The sequence below is a fragment of the Uloborus diversus genome, chromosome 8 (genome assembly GCF_026930045.1).
Source record: "Uloborus diversus isolate 005 chromosome 8, Udiv.v.3.1, whole genome shotgun sequence".
Classification (NCBI taxonomy): domain Eukaryota; kingdom Metazoa; phylum Arthropoda; class Arachnida; order Araneae; family Uloboridae; genus Uloborus; species Uloborus diversus.
The window spans coordinates 89,168,205-89,193,876 of record NC_072738.1 but is presented as its reverse complement, the minus strand read 5'-3'; the positions used below and the strand labels follow the sequence as shown (position 1 = coordinate 89,193,876).

The 25,672-nt window shown below is 31.8% G+C and overlaps 1 protein-coding gene across 1 annotated transcript in view; it reads left to right on the top strand.

The window, feature by feature from the left end:
* The window catches only part of LOC129227698 (peroxisomal ATPase PEX1-like), a 47,811-nt gene that overhangs the window by 10,275 nt on the left and 11,864 nt on the right, over window positions 1-25,672 (top strand). The window contains exons 6-17 of the mRNA XM_054862299.1: window positions 863-1,716; window positions 2,682-2,802; window positions 4,519-4,780; window positions 8,952-9,178; window positions 11,596-11,766; window positions 12,970-13,124; window positions 13,807-13,978; window positions 15,470-15,657; window positions 16,825-16,959; window positions 18,910-18,974; window positions 20,157-20,216; window positions 22,523-22,605. Of these exons, the coding sequence (XP_054718274.1) occupies window positions 863-1,716; window positions 2,682-2,802; window positions 4,519-4,780; window positions 8,952-9,178; window positions 11,596-11,766; window positions 12,970-13,124; window positions 13,807-13,978; window positions 15,470-15,657; window positions 16,825-16,959; window positions 18,910-18,974; window positions 20,157-20,216; window positions 22,523-22,605 (2,493 nt within the window). The remainder of the gene's footprint in view (window positions 1-862; window positions 1,717-2,681; window positions 2,803-4,518; window positions 4,781-8,951; window positions 9,179-11,595; window positions 11,767-12,969; window positions 13,125-13,806; window positions 13,979-15,469; window positions 15,658-16,824; window positions 16,960-18,909; window positions 18,975-20,156; window positions 20,217-22,522; window positions 22,606-25,672) is intronic.

The following is a 25,672-nucleotide window of genomic DNA, read 5'->3' as shown; positions in this document are numbered from 1 at the left end:
CTTTTAAAGCCGAGCGAGGCTCGTTCGTTCAGGTATCTTCAAAATAATCGACAAAAATTTGTTAAGTTGATTTCTGCAGGGTGCGGCCAGATAACTTCTTTTTTTAAAAATTTAATGAACCCCTTTTATGATACAGAATGTTTTGATTTTTTTCTAAAAATGTAAGTACAAATCTACAGTTTTGTTTTGCAAGGTTTTGAAAATCGCATCAGATAGAAGACTCCTCCCGTTGCCTATACACTGAAAAAGTTCCTTTTTTTGCCCTGTTATTTGATGAATTTGATTCAGGTGACATTTGGTTCTAACAGAATGGGGAATGGCTCACACCCCAAGGGTATAATTGGCAGCTTTGAGTGAACACTTTTCAAAGCACCTTATGTCAACAAGAGACAGTGATGGATTTGGAGATAAAATCATATTTCTTTCTTTTTTACTCTTTCATTTAATTTAATGCTTTTTTTCATTGGATTTTTGTTTAGTTTTTGTTTAAAGAAGCTTGAAATAGTGATTTTGACCTAAAAACTTTCATGTGGTGCTTTGCGCTATTTTTGCAAATGTTCAAATCGTCAAGTTATCTATTATGAAAGTGTTTTATGCAATTAATATATATATGAAAGACATTTGAGTTTTGGAACAATATTTTTTGGAAGTTTTTAAATATAAACAAGCATTTAAGTGCCAAACCAAACTTTTTTTTTTGGGGGGGGGGGTGAACCCTAAGACCCCTCCCCTCTTGCATACTGCCCTGATTTTGACAACATGAATATTGGAAGATTTTGATTGCTGTATGTGTAGTTTATCTTATGAAAGATATTTTAATGTTTATCAAGTTCTATAATTTTTAATGTTATTTTTTTTCCAGATAAAACTTTTCCCGATCATGTTCCAGTGCTTTTAGGAGAATTTACAGAAATTCACATTGTGCCCAAGGTTCGGGCACAGAATAATGCTTACAACTCCAGACTGGACAAAGTCCCCAAATCAGTTCATTCTCAGTTTCAATTTCTACGCTTTCCGAGTGGCTCGAAGCCTGAAAAGGAATTATCACCCGAAAAAGAAGATGATGATGACTACTTTGACAGTGAGAATAGAAGTGCTACACTTCGTGCACTTTCTCTTATTTCATCATGGTTTTCCACAGCTTCTGAAGAAAAGTTCTTGACTCGAGAAGGAACAAATGATACGGAAGAGTTCGTACCAATAGATTTTGATGCAGTTCTGAGAGTTGTTCCTTATTCTAACCCTAGTGGCAGAACTTTACCCTTAGTAGTGCAGGCAACAACAGTGTTTATTAGTGTAGATACTTATGTACTTTTGTATGGTGCCAAAGACATTCCACCCTGCTTTGTTGCTGTGCTGGAAAAAGTTCCATTGCCTGGAGATAGGAAGCTTCGAAAGACACATGGAAATTCTCAAAGAATTGGTAAGGATCAAAAGGAAGATATTTCTAAAGATCCGAGTAGGACAAAGAACGAAACGGACAAAGTACATGAACTATTTGATTCTGTTGTTGTTTCTGTTATGGTGGTGCGTTCCCCAGAAGAGGATGAATTTAATCTGCCATTGCCTTTGTTTTACTCGAAAAATTTGATTGTAGTTCCTAAAGAATTGAAGAGATGCCTTAATCTGGAAGTTGCTTCCCTTGTTCACCTGAAAAGTGTCCAATTCAAACCAATTTATTTGAATATGATTTCATTGCATCCTGTTTCTGCACTAGTAAGTTTTGTATATTTTAAATAGCTCTGCTAATGTGATAAGTCTTTCTTTCCATTGAATTGTTATTCATTTTATTTTTCCTGTAAAAAAGAAAGCTTTTGAATCTTATAATTTAAATTATTAAATTATTACTATCCTTTTCCTTGATAATGTCTTTATTTTTTGATAAAAGACAATGATCATGAAAATGACAATTTGTAGATGTAAAATTTTATATTAGAAGTTTGTGTTTATTGTGTTGATTGCTATTGCAAGTGCTCAGTGTAAAACATAAACCCGGCCATGATCTACGTACCCGCAGACCCGACAGTGTTGAGGGAAGGGGGTGGGGGGGAGCATGCCTCTAAGGGGCAAAAAGCTCATGAAATGAATAAAAAAAGAAAAAAATTCTAAATAAATTTTTACAAGCTAAACAAATGTTTTTACAGTTGAAAATATTTTTGTAATGTTTTAGTTAAAATGTGAGAAAAATTGAAGCTTCAAACATGTTACTTTTTGTGCAGAAATGAAGGCGAGGGGGGGGGGGGGGGGTGTACAATGTAAAGTTATGAGAGATTTGTTTTCCTGCTGTTCTACTTATAAATAAAATGATTTCCGAAACTTAGAATAAACCTACCCAGCTATCTAGAAGCTAAAAACCAGGAAGTTAAAAACCTTAAAGCAATAATATAAAGAAATGAATAAAACATTTGAATAAATGAATTTAAAATAAAAGTAAAATTATTGAAACAGTTAAAAACATTCAACAAGCACTTGTTAAAAAAAAGTTCACTTGGGGGGGGGGGATGGGGGTATAGCAATCCAGTGGGCGTTTAGGAGCCCTGTTGATTTTTTTTTTAACGGGACCCAAAATTTATAGATCCGGGCCTGATATAAACATACAAATATTCGAATAAAATAAACAATATTTCTATTAAAACTCATTCTTATCTAACAAGTAAATTAAAAAAAAAAATGTTTTTTAGCCTCCATCAGTAACAGAAGAAGTTATGAGTGAACGATTTTCAAGCTGGGCCTACAGCAATAATCTGGAGCAATCTACTTTCACTATATCAAGTGGAACACTTGCTAGTCTTCACATTCATGGTGAGAATTTGAACCAATTTTTTTTTTTTTTTTTTTTTTTTTTTTTTTGTGTATGTTCAGCATGAACTAGTTCTAGTTAAACCATTGCTAAACAAGCAACTTTTCTGTTATGATACATATCACGTATGGCTTTATTTTGGATAAAATTCTCTTTTCAAACTTATTTTTTTTGTGTGTATTGAATTTTTGAAAAATAATAGTTCTCTACCAAAAACTGCTTTTAAATGGTCTACATAAATTAAAAACCTATTTCTATGTATAATTTGTCCATAATTATTAATCTTCAAAATCTTATGCTTCTTTCCAAGAAGGTTTTCAGCGTTTCTTTTTAACTAGAAAATTCCCGTCAAGGTGTGACCGGTGAAAATTGTTTCTACATTTGAACAAAGCAAATGTCTGTTTGGTGATAGTTTGATAGTTGAAATTTTAACCCCTAACTCCAGTGGATTAACCCTAAACTCCAGTAGATAGCGTTCATTGTTGACCAATTTTTCGTTTCTTCATTCTCTGAAAATGAGTCTTTCCAGTAAAACAGTTAAGATGGTGTATCCAATTCAGCCTTGTCAAAATAAAGCATTTATCCTACAGGTCAAACATTTCCAAAAAATATTATCAAATTATCCTGCCTTGGCGCAACTTTCATTGATGATGATGTCAAGAGCGTTACTCGATCATTCGTTATTATATACAGGTGTCTCTTGTATAACAGGGTACTTATAGAACACGATTTCAATATTACATGATATGAAACTTGAATTTAATACTTCATGGTTTTGATATAACAAATGTTATCTTTAAAAAAGATGGAATTTCATTTTTGTTTAATTCATTCTGTTTATGTTTGATTACTCTTATAGAGTTTTCCTTTGTTTTTATGAAACTTCGTTTCAATATGACACGATACACATCCCTTGATTTACAATGTTTCTAAGTCTTGTATAACACTGCTTCAATATAACACGCAACATGGATTGGACACAACACAATACATATTGACATTATTTTTACTTCACTACACATACACACAGGCATTAAAAAAAAAAAGCACAACTGTTTTCATAACATTCAAATTTAATTTAACTCGACTATTAGTTGATCCCAGTTAAGTCATTATTAAATCAGTAATTTTCTCATATGGACAACAAAGTGTGAAAGATAATGCTTTGATTAAACTAAATATCACTTTATTTTGCCCAAAACACAAAAAAGTTTCAAAATTTTAAACAATATTTGAAAATTTCTAGTCATTATCCAAATTAGTTTAAATCAAACATTGCTTCTAGGGAGGGAACTTGTGAAAGAAACAGATACAGTAAAACCTGTAAAGTTGACCACCTGTCTAAGTTGACCGCTTTTTTCAGTCACAGAACTAGAATTTATCATATAATTCAACCTCTATTATGTTGTCCACCTGTTTAAGTTGACCACTAAAGGTGTGCACCGCAAGTGGTCAACTTACACAGGTTTCACAGTACCATAAAAAAGAAAAATATTAAAAGACAAAGAATTTTTATTGTACTTTCTAACCAATGCTTAAATAGTGACCATTAGCTGGAATACATTGAGAATGGAGGCAATAAATGCACTAATAAATGATTTATGTTGAATTTTGATTTTGCAGAAGTGTTTGGAAATTATCACCTGTAATTATCACCTGTGTATAAATAATATTGATAAACCAATCCTTTTTTAAAGTCACAATCTTATTTTTTCTAGGTAAAACCTATGATTTCTTTATTAGTATTCAAAAGGCTATGTCTACCAGTCCCAATACTTTACACAACCATTCTGAGCTCAAAAAAGCATCAAAACTGAAAACCGTGCCTGAATATTCATTCTTAACTAGACAAGTTCTCAAAAGAATGGTAGTGAAAATTGGTGATCTGATGGATCCCTCCATTTTTGTAGATCGCCCTTGCCTGCAGAAAACTAGGGGCTTGTATCAAGAAATTTTAGCCCTGAGATTGGAAGCTCTTGGGTAAAGTATATTTGACGAATATTTCATGTTTTTTTTTGTGTTGTACTCAGAGTGATGATAATACAGAATGTCTCCAATCATTGTTGGCAAGGTAAAAAAGGATGTCAGTACAATAGGATTCAACCTGACTTCAAAAGCTATACAGCAAAAAAGCGAAAATTTGGAAAAAAAGCTTTAGCAAAATGCTAAAATGTTGATAACTAATGAGTACTTTTACATATCTCTAACTGCCTCTATATGTTTTATCTCCAGTTGAAAGCAAAATTCTATATTCAGTCAAGACATATTTAAAGAAAATAGACAGCAGCTAATATTCTTTTCAGTTTTAAAATAAAAAATTTAGAATTGTGCTTAGCATTAAGGGAACACAAGTTTGATTTTTGAGCATTAATAACCAATAATGCATTTATCCTCAGGAAATAATACCCATTAAGACAAAGTATTTTTGAATGTGATTGTAGTCTAAACATGTTAGCTAAAACTTATAATAAGATTGAGTTTACTAATTCCATGGTTCCATGATTCACTATGGCCATGCCACTACTTCCTTTCTAGGATTGTACAACACTCATTTATTTTTCGTTTCTAAACAAGTCAAAATGCTTTGCTTCATTTTCGTAATTTAAATAGTATTTTAGCATTTTTTGAAAATTGAAACTAGTGGAAACCCTGCATTACAAATGCAGAGATCCTGGTCCAGAAATGGAAAAAGTTCTGGATTTGGCTACCAGACCTAGATAAAAGGTAAAACTGTGTGCAAACTCAAATCATTTCTTTAAAAAAAAAAAAAAAAATCTCTGTGGACGGTGTTCACATGCTTATTTGCATTATCTCGGCTACTTTTTCACCAACATGAGAATTTTATTATGTCTGTAAAACTGAATTTAGAAGAAACACCATTGTGAAGAAAAACAGGTTGTTAAAAATTAAACAACTTACTGGGAGAAGACTAAGAGTAGTTGTTAGGGTTGAAGTTAGGTTCCAAAAGGTTCAGTTTTAGGGCCAGTGTTGTTTATTATTTTCATGATATTAGTGAGAGACTTTCTGGGAACATTAATACAGTAGTACCTCTTTAAGGGGCACCTCTATTTAAGGAATACTTTTTCTGGTCCCAGTCTCTACAAATAGTGATCTCCATGTATTTGCCTCTCATTAAGGGATACTCTATTTAAGGGACAGCTACAGAGAAAATAACAAAAAAGTAAAATATAAATGCATTTGGAGTATTGAATTTATAGGTTTTCATGGTTTCCCTTTTTGTCCAAAAAAAATAACTGGTGAAAGTTTCTCTTGACATTAACAGGCAAATAAACAAATAAGTATTCTAATAATCTACATTGATGCTTATCCCTCTCATCAATTTTTTTCAAATGGGCTGAGCCTCAACAGATAGTGTGCCAGTCATGACAAGCTTTGTATTTTTTTTGAGCAATCACGATTGCTTATTGTTCTCATTTGACTGTTTTTGGCGTCTTTTGATTTTTCCCACCGCCACCCTCCGCACCATCACCGTCGACCGGCTCCTCACGATGCTGCTCCTATAGCGAAAGCCGTCTGTAGGTTGCATCCATGTCCTACACACACGCGCATACATACATAACTACACACACGCACACATACACACACGCACACATATACACACACACAAGCACACACATACACACAACTACCCACATACTTATGCCAGCACGCAGACACAAACACACAGGCCTGCGCACACATACACATAACCCCCTACACACAAACACATACCCCCACATACAAACACACACGCATACATACACACACTCGTGATTGCGAAAAACATAATTTGAATTCAAGATGTCAAGGTTCAAATTAATTTTTTCCAACTTGATGTGTGAACATAATTTTTCCTACTGTAAACTACATGGCATCAAACAAATCCATATAACACATTAATTTAAAATAGCAGTTAATGAAAATCTGTTACAAAACTTTAATTCTACTAAATTTTTGACACAATTTCAATATTAACATTTTTTTTCCAGTTTGAATGATTTTAAATCTTACTTAGTATATCTATGAAAAACAGTTTCAATACTTAATCTTAAATGTTATTAGTTTACGTTCATAATGAAATTATACTGAGTGTACACTGCATGACTGAATTCATCTACCTCCGAAGAAGGGACACCTTATTTAAGGGACTAATTTCCCGGTCCCCTTAGTGTCCCTTATTGAGAGGTTCTACTGTATTTTTGCCAATGGTGTCAAAATTATTAAAGTTGTTGACAGTGAAGAACAAGTGAAAATCCGAGACAAGACTCGGAGGGTCCCGGGTTGCCCTTAGCCCGTTGATGATCCACCGTGACTGGGAGACATTAAATACGTTCGTGGTGACTAAGTCCTAGAAGTGAAACGATACCTATGGAGGTGCTGGACCAGCGATTGCTCTGATTCTGATCTGGATCAAAAAATCAGAGCTGTCTTCAGGGTCCCATCCAACTGGTTAAACCATAAGTAGTGGTGGGTACCAGGGCCTGATTACCCAAAAGGCTCGGGAAACTTGAGCTTCCTCTCCAAATTTTTAGGGGGTCCGAATATGCCTGTAAAACTGCTTAAAAATTCCTGTTTCTGCTTTTAACTGCATTTTTAAAAGATATTGCAAACATTAGAACTTGCTAAACAAAAATGTTTGAAAGAATTAAATAACTATAGAAATACATTTGATAAAATGTAGCCACAAGCTAGATTTTCAAATGTGGGATTTGATCAAACTCTGTCACAATGTACTTTTATGACATTTAACTTCCTTTGTGAAGGGTCAAATATGATTCAACATGTTACTACCCATATTTCCTTAGAATTCAAGTGCAAAATGTGTAATAAACAAATTTCTATCAGTCTGTAAGGTGGGATTAAGTTAAATTCTGAATTCTGCTGGCCCTTTTAGCTTTAATCAGTGTTGTATTAATGTGCATAGAAGGTTAGAAAAATTTTCCCAAACAAAAGTGGGGGCCCCCAAAATGAGACCATGCTTTCCCTAATTTCAGAGGTTAATCGGGCTCTAGTGGGTACAGGAGACCCTAAATTGAAAGGTAATCTGCAATTTGTGCTTTTTTATGTTTTTTCTTATTATTTTTTTTATGAACAAAGGTATTTTTTTAGCTTATGGTCATTGATATTTGAAATCCGCCAGTACATTTACTATAGTGATTGGGTTCCTCAGTATGTGTATCATTATCTTCTAACAATTGTATTTTTCATTCCTGTACCTGGAGGTAAAGGGCACAATGTTTATTTTATGTTTTTTAAAATCAGGGTTTCAACACCTCCTTAATCAACTTTTCATACTCAATTTAGAATTTTAAGCACTAAGATTTTTGTACACAAATTCTCATTTTAGAAGTCTTTAAATGACAATCCTAGTGATACAAATCATCTCAAGCAAAAAGTTTATACTCAATTTTCTGCTGCATAACTTGGTTTTTTGTGACTTAGTGTCGTTTGCCTTCCAGTTACAGGTTTAAAAGCTTACCAGGAAACCACACGAGAGTGTAGAAATGAAAAAAATTAAAAAGCAGCGAAAAAGTATAGTAAAACATGTTTCTGGATACATAACTTATTTGCCCTCGTGCCCCCGTTACCCAAATATGAGATCTTAAAATCTACTGAAGTTTTAAGGCAAGTCGCTGAATTTAACGAGTTTCTGTCAGAGATAGAAGACATCTTTCACACGATTTGTAGATGGATGCAGGGGAAAAAATTGTGTGATAAATTTCTCGCCAAATAATTAAATTGGCATTTTTCTTAAAATTTTGGCAGATTTTAAGCTTTTATATCTGGATAACCAGCAGACGAGAGTGAAAATTTTTTGCATCAAAAATCTGTCTCATGATGCTCTTTCCATTGCTACCATTTTAAACATTTTTTTATTATTACACTATTTGTGTCATTTGCTGGTTGGAGAAAGTTGACGTGCTGTCTTAAACTTAATTTTCTAGAAAACTATTTAAAAACAAAATTTACAATTTAAAATCTACAGATTTCTTAGTTGTACAAGTTAATATTTACTTCTGAATTGTTGAGCAACTTATGGAGGATTGTTCTTCATGGAGTGATGGTTTAAAAATCTACTGTACTTTTATTGTGCTTTTTTTTTTTTGACCATTCCTAACCAATAAAGCTTGTTTTTTCTTGATTTTCTAAGGGGAGTTTCTGAGCTTGCTGCCAAAATAATGGAGAATATTGATTTTTGGCTAAAGTTGCGGCCCATTGCCTACATATCTAATCACTCCTTCACATTCTGTGGCTGTATTCTAGTGTGTGGACCTAAAGGAGTAGGAAAAAGTGCCTTAACGAATGCAATTTGCAAGAAATTGATGAAATATCCTTATCATGTCTTTGTTCAAACAATTCACTGCTTGCCTTTGAAAGGTAAGATTTTCTTGCTGACTATCAATGTTTTCCTAAACTTTTTATTTCTGTGATTTATTCTTTCAATATTTTGCTGCAGTCATGACTATAACTTCCTGAAACTGCTTTTGTTTATTGTACAAAAATGCAGGGTTGGCAAGTTTTTGCCAGGGGCGGAAAAAACTACCGTTTTTGCCGCCCGGCAAAAATAGGTTTTTGCCAGTTTTTGCCAAAGTGGCAAAAATGGATTTTGTGTTAACAACTTACGGACAGTTTTTTTTCCTTTTATATAAAAGTAAAAGCATGAAAGGATTTTGATAAAATGCTTTGCCATTTTCTATAGAGTGAGCTAGTATTACTAAAAAGTAGAGTGATTATAGAATGCACATATTGATCAGCTTTTTCTTCTTCTTTTTAAATTCTTCTCTTGGCTATCCATTTTCCCAGTAAGTGAAAAAAAAATGCATTATTTCTTTAGTGAGGAAAAGTTAATATTTTCTATATTCAAGTAAATATTCTGTTATTAAATAAATAGCTTAAAAATCTTAGTGGGATCAAAAAAAAAGTGATTAATTAAATATATATATATATATATATATATATATATATATATATATATATATATATATATATATATATATATATATATATATATATATATTTAAAGCTCTGGATTCACTCTTTTTCTATTCCTACTTAATAGCTGTTTGCATTTTTCCTTTTTATCATCATTTGTTATTTATAATTTGTTTAATATTTGTAATTCTGTTTGCTTTATTTTATATTTACTTGGCTTTTTAGTTTTGCTGCGATGCGCATCTATGGGCTCTTGGTGTGGTCTTTTCAATATTTTTCACTTTTATTATTATTTTATATATATATATATATATATATATATATATATATATATATATATATATATATATATATATATATATATATATATATATATAAACACTATCATATATTTATAATCTGGTCAAGTCAACCAAAATGAACTTCACTACTCAGTTCAATAGGCGCCACAGGCTGCTCTATGATACTGGTAGACAACACATTTGGTAGCAATATAAGGAATGAACAAGAACAAAAAAATCTTTTAAGAAATTAGAATTCAATCTTTTTATTAATTTACTAAGCTTAAGTAAACATTCTTTGTTTTAGCATTGAAGGAATTGGCTCATTCTGAAAAAATTGTTTTAGCAAACATTTAAAATCCTAAGTTTTGCTATCCCAACATTTGTTTTTTATTTATTTTTCACCTTATAAATTAGAAGTAACATGGAGAGACATAACTAAAATATTAAAGTGTATTATTTATATTATATTGTCACTATTTCTTAATTAACACTATAATGCTACTTTATTTGCAATTAGGTTTTTGCCGTTTTTCCATTTTTGCCGTTTTTTTTCCATTTTTGCCATGATTTTTTCTACTGTCCCGGCAAAAATACCTTTTTGCCGACAAAAAACCCAACCCTGCAAAAATGTATGAAACTTTAAATATTTCTTCTGATATCTATTTCGTTTTTGATAGTGTACTTATACAGTGGCCACCACTTATATGAATCACATTTGTTCTGAATAGTTTTGATTCAGTCAAGTGGCTGATTCAATAGAACAACTAATTAAATAAAGCTGGAATTTGTTCTGTTTTTGACGATTTGATTCAATTAACTGGCGTCTGCTATAAATACTTTTTTTAGTAGTGCTTTTGGCTATTCTTATTACAGTGGCCACCTCTTATATGAATCATGTTTGTTCTAAACAGTTTTTATTCCATAAAACGGCTGATTCAATAAAGCTGGATTTTATTTTGTTTTTGATGATTTGATTTTTTCATTAAAGCAGTTGATTCAATTAACCACTGATTCAATTAACCAGCATCCACTTTATTTCTATTTTAAATAGGTAGTAAACTTTTTAAATAAATAAATGAATAATATTAGAGATGATGAAATGAAGTAAAAAGTTATTGATTAAAATTTCTGCTACATCAACTAATTAAAGCTGATTTCATTGCAGCTTAGAATGCTCACTTTCTTTTTCACAGTACATGCTTTATCAGTGATAGAGTTACAGATTTATCAAATGGTTTATTCTAAAGGTTCTCACTGTGTGTTTTCATGAAGATTATTGAGCATAATATTAACTAAATTTTAGTGCATTCATTAAAAAATGATAGCAAACCAAAAGTTGCTGTTTGCTGCCAACATTCGTCACTTTCATGAATTACTCGTTGAGTTTGCGATTCTGTTCATGAACATTTGAAGTTAGCTTCTCTGATTTGCACTGCTTTCAACATTCCAGTGCCAAGTAGATAGCTGTATCACCAATCTTGGCATTTATTTTTTTACTGCCACCCTCACTTCTCGCTGAATACACTATAGTGTATGCTGCTAATAAAATAGTAAAAGACCATGATTCTTTGATTTTAGGGAAACGTGTTGACAGTATTGCTAAGAAATGGGATGACATTGTGTCACAAGCAATTCACTCTCAGCCCTCTGTGATCCTCTTTGAAGATTTGGATTACATTGCCAGTTGTCCAACCTCTCATGAGCAAGAAGTTGGTCCTGATGGTGTCTACTTCTCTAGTGTTGTCCAAGGTATAAACAACTAGAAACATTTAAATTACTGATTTTCTTTTTGTTTGCATTGTTTATAAATGTTGTAAAACTTTCCTATTATTGTATTCCTTTATAATTATGTTAGTTTTCATAATGATCATTAGGTAATTTGGTTTTTAAAGACTAATTATTAAAACCAACATTGGGACATTGTAATGAGTTTTATCTATGAATATTTCCTAAAAGTCTTAGTATCCATAGTTTCAGGCAGTATGGCGTGGTATAGTTTCAGGCAGCTTAAAACATTTTCTATTTACTTATTTTTTTCAACAAAACGGATCAAATACTTGATAGTTTATTGAAATTTTTCAACATTTCAATTTACAAAGTTTGAACAGAACAACGTCTGTCGGGTACTCTAGTTGTTATTAAAAGTTTTTTTCAAAGATTATATTTTTAATTCAAGTACAGTTTTTTTTTAAATTTAAGGGTTTTTTTTGTTTTTAATGATTTACGGTTCTTACTTGTGCAGAACTTTTAATTATCCCGGAGAATCTTTCCATGCAATTTCTTGCCCACAGAGTTTTTGTTGGGGCCTGTTCCTAAATGCTTTTTTTGTGTGAATGTTATTTTTAATTTTCATTTTGTGTACATTCGGAATTTAAATTCATTTGTAATTTATTTTCAAAGAAAACCCAGGAACCCTCCTCCCCCCTCACTGCTAGATGATTTCACTTGAATATATTAACAATATAAATATCTTAAAAGATAAATGCAATTTGTTGAATTCTGTAAGATTTATTAAGTATTTGCTCCCCCCTCCCTTCCACATAAGGCCCTTTTAAGATTAATGGAATGCTAAAATTTATGCATCCATCTAAGAGCAACCTGGAGGAAAATCAAACAAGTAAGAGCATGACCATGCAAAATATATTAATTTTGGAAAGTTATTTATTTTAAATATAGACGTTGTGAATGTGATGCAGTATTATATTTTTTCTTGTTCTTTTAATAGGAACGTAAATGAGGCATTCAGAGAGCTAAAGTGGATCAAGTCAATTTCAAGTTGATCCTCTTTAGCTCTGAATGCCTCGAATATTATTCCACTGTAATTATTTTTAAGCAAGTACTGTAATTTTTTTAAAATAAAATACCTGCATTTAGAGCGTAACAAATTCATGCCGGTAATTTTTTCACCAGCTTTCATATTACAGTCGTTTGTTATTGCCTTTCTGTTTTTAGCTTTCATCCACCTTATGAATCGTGTCATAGCTTCTGAAAGCAGAGTTACTGTCATTGTTACAGCTCAGTCAACTCATTCTCTCCACCCTAGTTTGATGAATACTAAAGGAAGGCATATCTTTCAAAGTGTATTTGAAATTCATCCTCCTGATATAGTATGTATATATTTGTGAGTTTTTATTTTTGGAATTTTACCACTCTTCATGCATTATTTATAGTTAAAACTATAAATTGTTTAACTGGTGATAGTTTAAATTTTCTTGACTGTTGTCAAACATAGTTACTATTAAATAAATAGTACCACACCTTATTATAACAGTTTAATAGTACCACAATTAACGTATGAATTAATGACATGTGCACCTCCAAAAAAGTTAGTTTATTACCATAGTAAGAATTTTCTCAGTAAAAAGAAAAGAAAATTAGATTACTGACTGTTCTTTTAAAATAAAAAAAAATGCATAAAATTTAAAATATTTGTATTGTTTTATCGTGGAATATTAATCAAAAGTTATTGCTTAAATTGCAACGAATGTAGATGAATGGAAAACATGCCAATTGTTTTCCTTGAAAAAAAAATGTTTTCTGAGAATTATAACATCATTTTTGTGTGATTTTCAATGTAAAACTTTTTTTTCTTTTTAATTATATAATTTTTCGTGAAACAATGGAAAAGCGGAATATATCCAAATGAGTAATATAATGAGGGGTTACTGTATTTATTTGCTTCAAGGTGTGCAAAGTAACAAAATATTAGTTTCAAAATCTCTGTTGCCTTTATTAAACTAAAATTTTAATAATGTTCACAACTAAACAAAGTTTCATAAATCATTCCAGGAGCAGAGAATCCAAATCCTAAAATCTCTAATATGCAGCAAGCCTCACATTTCTCGCAGTTCCATCAACCTCTTGCCTTGGACAAATATAGCAGCAAAGACAGAAGGGTATGTAGCTCAGGACTTGGACTCCCTGGTCGACAGAGCTACTCATTCTGCTTGGGTACGACTAGGTGTGTTTTGATTCTATATATTCTTACTATGCAAATAATAATGTTTAATACTTGAGTGCATGGCTGCTGAAGAATATCGTGACTAAAGTTTGCACACACATGTTACTGGGGATATGCACCTTAAACACATATATATTTTTATTATTAGTTTTGTTCTTTTATCTCCAATTATAAGCTAAATTTTCACATTCATTCGCTAATCTGACAAAAAAAACTTTTGTTCATTTAAAATTTTTTAAACTCAGTATTTTTCTACATAAAGTGAAAGGTGTCCAAAGCACCTAAGCTAATTAGAACAATATGTGTAATAAATAAATGTGTAACAATATGTGTAATATTTAACTTTAACAGCATTGATTCTTTGAAGAAATGCAAAAGCAACTTGAAACATGTTTATGAGTTAGTATCACAGGGTATTCAAGACAACTGTACTACTCACATTATTTTTTATAAATTTTTGCTACACAAGTTTTGCTATAAAAATTAAGGCAAAGACTCACTAGCAATTTTTCTCATAGCTCTGTCAGTGTTACCAAAACTTTACTAAACTTTGTGATCTGTCTGCATTTTGCCGATTCATCTTTGAGAACTAGATTTATGCCTATTTCAGAATTATGATCCAACACAACACTTAAAACAGAAATGAAATTTTGGGCTTTATTTTACTTCAGCGATGCATTTTAAGCATATTTTACCAAAAATATTTTATTTAAAATTTTTTTTGTCAGTTTTGGGTCTATAAATTCAAGTGCTTTAATTTTTATTAACTGGCTAAATATACTTAAGAAACATATTTGTGAGAAAAATTAATTCTAAACTGTGTCATTTCCCCTGCTGTTGATGATCTTACTGATGCCTGTAATTTTTTACACTGTGTTTATTTTTGTGTTGAAGTCTTCTTAATTAAATCAATTGTCAGAGAAATGCAATAATATTTTTTGTTAGGAAAATTACTTCAAAAATGTATATTAAAAAACTTGTTTTCTGAAAAATTTGTTTGTGAATGTAAAACTGCTAAGAAAAGATACCAATGTTAAAAATAAATAACAAAATAAATAAATTTATAACTTAAGCAAAACTATTAAAAGAGGGCAACTTATATTTTTCTGTCTGTTGACAAATTATTGAACCGATCGTAGAACCTAGTACTACCAAATTTGACTCGCATATGATTTATATGATGTGGGTGTGCAGCTCATTAATTAGTTAAAAGTTAAGACAGATTTCTGTTTTATTTTATCATTATTATTATTTTTATACTTTTCAAAAATCAAAATTTGAAAGAATTGCTCAATAGAACGAGTTAGACAGGAATAGATATTATGTCATTTTAATGTACTAAAAATTGCCTTTTTAATACCTGTTACTTTTTATCTGTTCTGTGCAGAATTATCCATACACATATTAATGTTATTATTAACACTTACATATATTACATTCGGTTGTTTTTCTGTTGTGATTCATTAATGAGACAATTTTCTCATCATGTAGTGTCTTCATCAAATCTAGAAGAAATTCCTCTGATTTTGGAGGACTTTGAGATGGCCTTAGAAGGTTACGTTCCATCCTCCCTCCGAGGCATCCCTCTCCAGATCCGAGATCAAAAAACATGGAAAGATGTGGGAGGATTAGGAGAAGTCAAGAAAGTTGTCCAGCAAATTATTATGTGGCCTGTTAAGGTGTGTATGAATAAAATGAGCAGTCAATATTAGTAAAGTATGATTCGTAAAAGATCATGATAAATAGCTGTTTAAGGCCGCAGTTGATATTCTTCATCAGTATGAAATTGTTTAATACGCAACAACAAAGTAGAGCCAGAAAAATAGTTTCATTTTTGTGTGTTGAGGGCGTTTGCACTAATGAAGAACCAGTGGAGGATACAAGGGGAAGATCATGGGGTCATGACCTCCCCACCCCCCCTTTAAATTGTCGGCAATTGTATCCGTGGACATTGTATTCAAACACTTGAAAATAAAATGTAAACGATTTCAGTGGTCTTTTCAATTCATTATTTTTTAAACTAAATATTTGAACTACAACTTCTTTTCATTGCTTATAAAATGAATTTGTAACGTTCATGCCCTATTAAGTGCCCTTTTTTCTGGCCGATTTGGTGCTTTTTACTAACACCCAAGCAGTTCCAGAAATTTTTCGTACCCCAAACCGTAGGTTCGTTCATTGGAAAGTCATTCTTCAGCATGACTCCCCCCCTCCTAAAATGGTAGGCGTTATCTGCCCTTGTGAAGAACATCTCTGTAGCCTCAAAATAGCTATTTGCTGTCCTTTTTAAAAAGTTATTTGTATTTTATTTTAGATAAATGTTTATGTTTTGTTGAATAATCTTTCTTCCTGTACATTACCAGTCATAGAAATGTGCAGGAAGATGTATGCTCTAAAGATGAAAAAACTGCCAGCTCATTCATTTCAATAATATCCTCTCAATGTCTGATTACTGCTTTAAGTTATAATAAATGTGTTTTTTTTTTTCATTGCTATACTGACAGTATTTTGCTGGGCAACAGTTTTTTTTACCATTTAATCTATTATTCCCATAAAGATTTAAACTTTGCAATAATTTGGATAATTAAATCCAGGGTTAGAAACAGCTGACTCCTCCCCTGATCACCTCAAATGACGGACCTATATACAGCATTAACTGCATGTACAATCTGGGGGAATTTTTAAAATTAAACATTGTTGTTTGCAAGTTGAGATTTTTTTTTTTGTTAACTTTTTTTTTTTTTTTTTTGAAGGGACAAAAGTCATTTTTCAATTAATTAAGATGTACATTTGTTTTTCGATGTTTTTCTGTATGTGTCTCATATGGAATGTTGTATTTCTTCTAGTACAAACATATTTTCAAGAATTATTCTCTAAAACCTCAGACAAATATTCTTTTGTATGGAGCCCCTGGAACTGGAAAAACCATGCTAGCAGGAGTTGTAGCAAATGAATGTGGTCTCAATTTCATCAGTATTAAGGTAATGTATTTTTAAACTAAGAAACTTACTTAGCTCAGTGTTCTTTTGTGAAACTTTATGAAGATTACATTTATAGCTGGAAGTTTTGACAGGTAACGAAGCCTAATGCTAGTTTTAGGAAGAAAAAGAACTGTACTGCCCTATTAGGAAAAAATGGCATACTCTCAAAAAAAAAAAAAAAATCAACTTTTGTCTGTGTGTAACTTCATAAATATTTGTTTCTCCTCTACTTAGAATGTCCCTTTTGTAGTTTCTAATAATTGATGATCTTACTATTTATTCTGGTTTAGCTAGGTCTAATATCGTAGCCTCAGAGCAACAGTAAGATATCCAATTCCAGAAATAGCACTAAGGTATCATACTTTTGCTCTGAGGCGATGATATGTATATAATTATATTTTAAGACAGCGAATGATCCTTTGAAATGAAAAATTCAAATACACTGTAGATTGGATTTTTTAGATACAACCATTCATTCAAACAAGAGTACCAACTTTATAATGTACTCAGTCTCTTTTCTTTTTTTTTTTGCCAAATACACCCAGCCTCCAGCTCATAGCACATTAATGTAACAAGCTGCTACGAAAAACATGCAAAGGTTTGTCGCTATTTATAAACTAATTTATTAACAATATGTTTTCTGATGGACCCAGGAAACTCTACATACACCCTTCTTGCTTTTGAAGGCAGTATGTGTCTTTTTTGACCCCCTTCCCAATTGTATACTTTGTGTCATTCTCACAAAAATTGTTCAAATTGTGCTCAAAACAGTTGAATTTATTTTCTCAGTTAAAATAATTTCTATCAACTACATATGTTTTTATTGACTCTCCATTCATTTAATATATAAAAAAAATATCAATGGCTTATATGTAAGTAATTTATAAAGGGTTTAAAAATATTTTGGCCCCTTTGTGTAACAGACTGGACAAATAAGCCTTTAAAAAAGTCGTTCTAATAATTAAAGAAAAGCTACAATTACAGAACTAGCTTAAAATGTAATAGTGATTTAAATCGTTAATGAAGTAACAGAGTGGGAATTCAGCAGATCAAATTAACTAACAGAAAAAAGGAATTTAGACTCCCTTTGTTTATACGAAATACACCACCAACTCGGTCATTTCCACCCGAGGACTGCAGTTTCGTGCTTATTAGCACTCATCAGCCCGGCCTAGGAAAGTGACCGAGCTGGAGATGGAAAACCTCTTAAGGAAGCCAAGAGTGCCAAACATTTTTTCAATTTCTGCTTTAGCCCTGGCTATTGGGCAGTAATTTACTGAATATCCCTTTGTTTGTTATCTGCAAAATTCAAAATAGCAAACTAAGCACAGAAGTTTTGCTACTAAAACTTTTTTAAAACATTACCATATTCAATGTCATTGATTATTTTATTTTTGAAATGGCTGTAACAGAGTAGACAATATGAAACATAAAAAATTATGGGACTTTAATGAAAAATAACTTTTTGAGGGAATTTTTCCCTCTCAAAACGTTTGTAGCTTTATTTATGTAAAAGATGCTATGTAACTGATAGTATTGTTGTTGTATTTTATCACAATCTTAAATCATATTTTAATTCCTAATGATTTGAAGCTGAGACAGGTAATATTCTTCTTCTTGTACCAAAGCAGAATTTTTATAAAGCCTTTGTAAATTACTTATGTACAAACATTTGATACTTGATTACACACAATTAAATTTAGAATCAATAAAAAAAGATTAATTGGTGATGATTACTAAAATTGAGAAATAAATTATAAAGTTTTAGACATGATTTGCACCATTTTTGCAAGAATGACGCATGTGTAACAATTTGTCAGTTGGCTTACTTTGGAAAAGCAATTACATGCTACGTATTTGAAGATGTTAGAAGTAATTCTGTTTTAAAATTATTTTGTCCTTTAAAATAATCTCTTTGAATCAATGTATTGAAAACTAATTTTATTCCAGGGTCCTGAGCTTCTATCAAAATATATTGGGGCCAGTGAACAAGCTGTTCGAGATCTTTTTAAAAGGTATTTTCTTGTTGGCTCTAAATGTATTTAATAGAAATTTTTGTTGAGTTTCATTGAAATAGTATAAATTTTACCTCAGAAGCTCTTTTCAAAAAGCATTGGTTATCATAATTAGTTGCTGATAGCCTCCTGTCATTGTAATGGGGTCGTTTCCAAAATTTTAAAAGTATTTTTTTTCTGAAAGAACATGCTTAAAAACATAGGATCTGACCATTTTTTAAATAATTTGTTTTTGTCTAATATTTTTAAAAAATCACTTAAATCTGTGCGCTTTCATTGTTTATATTTCTTGCCGATGACATCACAAATGATGAAATGTCATTCTGTGTTGCCATTCACAGAGCAAAATATTTAATTCTTATCTTTACTCACGTGTATTGGCAACGATATGGTTGATAGCAAGAGTAGAGTGCAATTTTAATTTTCTTCTTGATTTTCATAACGTGGAAACGCGTTACAAAGATGCTCCAAAGAGCATCATTTGTGATGTCATCAAGACCACGCTTTGTTTGAAGAATCGGACAAAAAAAAAAAAAAAAATAAATAAATAAAAAATAGCTGTTGGGAAAATGAAAGAATTTTCTGGGTCCATGTTATTTTTTTGCTTATTCTATCAATTTTAGTGACTAAAAGTACTACTTTTGACTGAAGGAAACAACCCCATTAGAGTAATTATCAGCGCTAAGTCAGGGATGCTCACCTATGGGGGGGGGGGGGGGGAGGTCACGCCGCACAAGAGCCTGCACCATTGAAATTTTTAGGGGGTTGACGTGTATTTTTTACTTTATTTTTCTGGGAGGAGGGGAGCTTGCTCTTGGGGAGAATGGGCAGCCCTGTCTTAGTTTTATCATCATTTTGCAGATAAGGTTCCAATGCTAGAGGACCAATTATGATCTCTGTAGACCAGTTGGGTTGTTTTATGCTAACTTTTTAAAAATATATATATATAGACCTTGTAAATGTTTTTCATTGCTGCTTATCACTGTAAAAGTCGGTTTTGCATAAATAATGTAATGTGGCTTATGAAAGCTTAAGGAATATCTTATTTGTTTTAAAATAACTACCATTGTGCTTTAAAAGTTTTATTGAAATTTGTTGAAAAAAAAAGACTACTTGAAATAATTTTCTCTTGTATTTAAACCTATTTGATTTTATTTATTTACTTATTTGTGTTCTATTTAGAGCTTCTGCGGCACGACCCTGCATACTCTTCTTTGATGAATTTGATTCCATTGCTCCAAGGTAAAACATTATTTCCTCTCAAAAATATAGCTACTTGAATCTTGAATGTGCTGATAATGAACCCATTTCATGTGTTGTTGTTTTCTATGCATTCAATTTTTTGTTGGCATGTGTAATTTACATATAAACAAAATTTACCCTTTTAATCTCCTATTAATGAACATTCTTCACTCCTTCAATTCATGAGTCAAACCGCACCATGCTGCAGACACTCGCTGGTGAGATAAATTTACGTTATCTACCAGTTTGTTGGCACTCTCAGCTTCAATGAGATGACATCTGCCTTCAGCTCGGTTATTCACTATTCCAGACTGAAGAGTTCTAATAGAAGCGAAACTGCTGTCTCTGGATGTGATAACTAAGTTGTCTGGTATGTTGCCCCTAATAAAAATTGCACTTGAATACATTGGCCGGGTGCTCTTGTGAGTTGAATCCTACAGAACATATGTAGATACTTTTGATTGAGTCCTCTAAATTAGAGCAGCTGACTCATCCAACATTTAGGATCCAAACAAGTACCCCTGGTGCCATGATACCACCACTGTGTGTACAAAAACAGTGTTGAAGAAAACTGGTGTCTAGCTTCAGATGTGTTGCTGGATTGATGTTTGACCATTTCAGTTTGTAAATAAAAGAGAAAAATCTCATTAATTCTGATTTAAAACAAGTATGAGGTATGAAAATGCTGTTATTTACTAGAAACATTTCCCAATAAGCTATTATTTAATTTAGGAAGTCAGTTACTTATGCTGGATTGGTTTAAAAAGCGGTCTTTTACTCAGGAACGTCCCAAACTTGAATTTTTGGTAAAGATGAATGAAGATCTCAATTTACCAAATGACACACAACAACAAATGACACATTTTCACAATGATAAAATAGGAGCACAGACATGTCTTATACTTATATCTAATGCAAAGTGACACCAGGCAGTATTTTAAATAATAATAATAATAATAATAATAATAAAATTTTAAAAATAAATAATGACTATGTTGCAAAGCTGTTACAAAATTTGCTGAATCCTCAGCACCTTTTGCCATATAAGGGATTTTTCTTGGGAGCAATCACACTGTCCTTGGATTGGGGATTCCCTGCTTTTACTCATTAATTACTTTTATGATGTTACAACCAGTGACTATTATAATGTATTTTCAAATTCTTGAAGCAAGATTGGATTTAAAGCTCTGTTGGAACTTAAAATGTTCAATAGGTCGCCAGTCCCTTTAAGGGTGTTCTACTTACAAGTGATGTCTTTTGGTAATTATAACTGCAAAAAACAACTGGGAGCACCATGCAGAAGGATTACAAACAACTTTCAAAAGAAAAAATATGGAAAAAACCTCATTCTTCCCTCTGTCCCAATGGACATACCAAGAGCATTTTTTGTTGCAAATTTTTGAACAATTACAGGACATGATTTTTTTATCTGGACATCTTCATTGTATCTGTGTAACAAACAACAGTAACTGCCCATTGTGTTCCTTGGACAAAACTATGAACTTTTTACATTTGACAAATTGCTCTGCACTAACTAGTTTTATGAATTTTACTCCTGACAACTTTACCAAAGCTAAATTTTATTGGACGGCTAGAACGCATATGGTGGAAACGCCACAGCCTAGTTGACGTAGGATAAAGCAAAAAAAAGTAATTATAATTACTAGAAAACACCCAACAGTTGATCAGTGTAGAATAAGCAACTGAAGTGTTTGTTGACATTGAAGGTGAAGTTTGACATTAAAAAAAAAAGAAAAAAATGCAACTATATGCATAATTTACATTGATGGCTGTATCGTCACAGAAAGAAAAACAAATTATTACTGTGACCATACAGAAATCACTTATAGCTATATGTTTTTTTCTCTTTTTTTTTACAATGTCATAAAAAGTTCTTGAACCCATGAAGTATTATGGTACAAACCGCATTATGATACGACAATTTGATGTTTTTCTATGAATTTTCTAAATACGTGTATGTCAGGGATTTTTTAGAGATCCTAAATATTTTATGGCTTATTGTCGAATAAGTAGTCGCTCTTCAGAACTGTTAGATAATTTGGTGCAGAGTGTAAAGAGATGGTATTAACTAATTACTTCAGTTATGTCAGTCATGTGCTGGCTTGGCATTTGGGAGGTCAGAGGAAGCTATGTCCCCCTTCCCCTTGGCTTTGAAAGATTAATGCTTTTCGGTATAAGTGGGCATGGTTTTCGTTGTTTTCTGATCAAACTTGCATTGAGTGTTTAAAATTGAAAATCTTTCTCTAATTAAAACTACGCATTCTCTAATGGTTATTTTTTTTTAGACGAGGACATGATAGCACTGGTGTAACAGATCGTGTTGTGAACCAACTTTTAACTCAGCTGGATGGTGTGGAAAGCTTAGAAGGTAACAATGCGCGCTATAAGTTTTCACTGAATAGTTTTTCAAATCTATTGTTTAACTTTTTTTGTTGTTGTTTTGGTTGTTTTTCATATAAGTAATAAACTTTATTCATGCTTATGCTTAAGCAATTATTTCCGTACAAAAGAAATGATCTCTTTAGTGCCTTGTTGTCTGTACCTGACCCCATATTGTTTAATGCAGACTCAAAACTTTAAACGTATCAGCATCCATTTTGAGTATCCCTCTTTTATCTGAAAATTTTGATTTCCCAAAGACAGTTCAGTCTCAATTATTAGGGTCAGTCAATAAATAACGAGGCAACAGCTATAAAAACAGATCTTATTTGACATTTTTCAAAAATACTGACCGATGTTGTTTAAACACTTATCCCTCTGGGAAATTAGTCACATAATTTCACGCTTTTAAAACTCTTGCGGCTTCTGCTGGAGCCAATTACGCACATGCTCCCTTTACTTCATCATCTGAATCAAATCCTTGTCCCCAAAGTGCCTTCTTGAGTTCCTCAAAGATGTGAGATTATATGGGATAGATTTGGACTGTAAGAGGGGTGGTTCAATTTTTCCAACTTAAATTTCTGCAAAAGTTCCTTTTTGGCATTGGCTGTTTGTGGTTTCGGTAAACTTTCCCGTGCTATCATCCTGTTGCACGATAACACTAGACCACAGACAGCCAATGCAACTGAGGAATTTTAGCAGAAATTTTAGTTGGAAGTCCTGAACCACTCCCTTTATCCACCCTGCAGTTAGCCCTTGCACGTGAAAACTACATTCATAGCGTGGAGGGGAGAATTCAAGAAATGCTTTGAAAATAAGCAGGCTCCTATCTGTTATTTTCCTTGCAAAACTCCACTGCGTTCTTTTCCCCCACAGCACCTACTGAGCGGGATTTTAAGGGGGAGTGGAGGAACCACCCTTCTTTCAGTCAGTCTTTCTCTGCACGACCCAGCAAGAGCGACTTGTCGACTTTGCAGAGTCAAGGGACTTTGTGGAAGTTAACTTGTTGGCTTATGAAAGTACACTCTGTGCTTTCAACTCGTTCACTTACTGACTTACTAAATAACAATATGTCTTAGCTATCTAAATGATAGTTGATATAAATACCTTTAAATATTACAACCAGTCTTCCTAATGTGCCACTGAGGATTGTAGAATTATAAACAAGAAACATTGAACACAATTTTTTTTTCTTTTCAACCCCCACAAAAAAAAAATTTAGCCTTGTATTTCTTTTTAAATATAAAAATAATTACAAAATAACTATAAAAAAATCTAATTATTTTTATTTATAAAATAACATAAAACTTGCATCACTTTTTTTTTCTTTTTAAAATCAGCAAACAAATTTTGAATCTCATCTTCTGAACGTGGGAAACATATATATATGAGAAAGAAATACTTTAAAGCTAAATTATGCAATTTAGTGTTTACATACTTTGACTTAAAATGTTTGAAAAATTATTATTATTTTTTTTTTTTTTTTTTTGAGAAAAACAATATAGGGTTGGGGTAAGTGGGACCCTTTTTTGGCATGGTTCCATTTTGAAGCCTTATACACGAGTTTTAAAGCAAAAAAATTCAAATTTATTGACTTATTTTATCTTTAACATTATTAATGAACACAAGTTTATAATTATTTCTTAAAACATTGCTTTAAATATTTTTAAAAAATATATTCTTTAAAAAAATGACGTGGGTGTCCTACTTAACCATAGGAAGGGGTAAGTGGGTCACCCATCTTTTATTTAAATTAAATGCAAGCATATCTAAAAAGGGGATTTGCGGGTCTTACTTGATAAATTATGTAAAATTTTAGCATGATTTTTTTTTTTTTGTAAATAAATATTTTTTTGTCCTATTATGAGATATCTACTTTCATTTAAATCTATATGATGGAAAATTATAAAAGCAATACAAATAAATTACATCTGGGAAAAAAAAACTGAAAGCTTTTAGTCATATACCTTGTGTTTAAAGTAGTGTTGAATAAACGTAATAGAGGAATTTTTTAATTGGAATTTCTTCTCTTTTTTTTATGTGTGTAGGTGTGGTATATGTATGAGTACCTTTTTGTCGGCTTGAGATTTGTATGGAATTTATTCTTAGTTAAAAAGTGCACAAACAACAATTCACTGTGCGGGAGACCTAATTGTTTTTCAATATGTATAATTTTCTTGTGGTATATATGTGGGTGGGTACTTTTTATCTGCTTGAAGCGTTGATTTACAAAAAAAAAAAAAAAAAAAAAAAAACAACACACATATATATATATGTGTGTGTGTGTTCTTTATACACAAAAACAAATTCCTGGTAGAGGAGGTGCTGAGGGATGTTCGGTAATTTCAGGAGCTGTGAGCATTTTTTGTCCTTTTGTATGACCAAGAAAGAAAGTTTTGGGGGGCGGCATGGAAATATGCTCTCCATCCTTTGGATAACTGGATGCATCACTACACACTTACATACATATATTTTTAGCTCCACCATTTTTTATTTTTTTTTTTTTGTCTTTTAAGAGTATTCCATCTTTATTTTATTGCTTAATTATATGAACTGACATTTCAACTTGCAATCTTAATTAGCGCATAAATGTAAATAAAGTTTATTAATGCAAAATTAATAATTACCGTCTAAAATAATATAAGGGTAGTAAAACAAATTATGTTTTACAGCTGTTACTTAATTAAAATGATAATATATGCAATTAATATTCCTCTCAGTTTGGTATTTTTGTTTATGTAAAAACCTTTCCTCTCCTTTTCTTTGCTTTAAAACAAATCCCATGTTCCCTTTTTTTCATATATAAATTTTAATGTTCTCTCGGCAATTCTCATCAAAACGTTGCAATATTCCGATTGAAGGATGAGTTTTGCATTAAAAACAATTTTTATTAAAAAAAGGGTGGGGGGGGGGGGAGGTAGGGGAGAGTATATTTGGTAGATATGGAATGGTCTTGCTCTTTTTGTGAAAGATGAATGATATTTTTTTCTTTTTCTAGAATTGATAAAAATTTGTCCTAAAAATGCCAAATAATGAGTCAAAATCAGGGGCTTTGT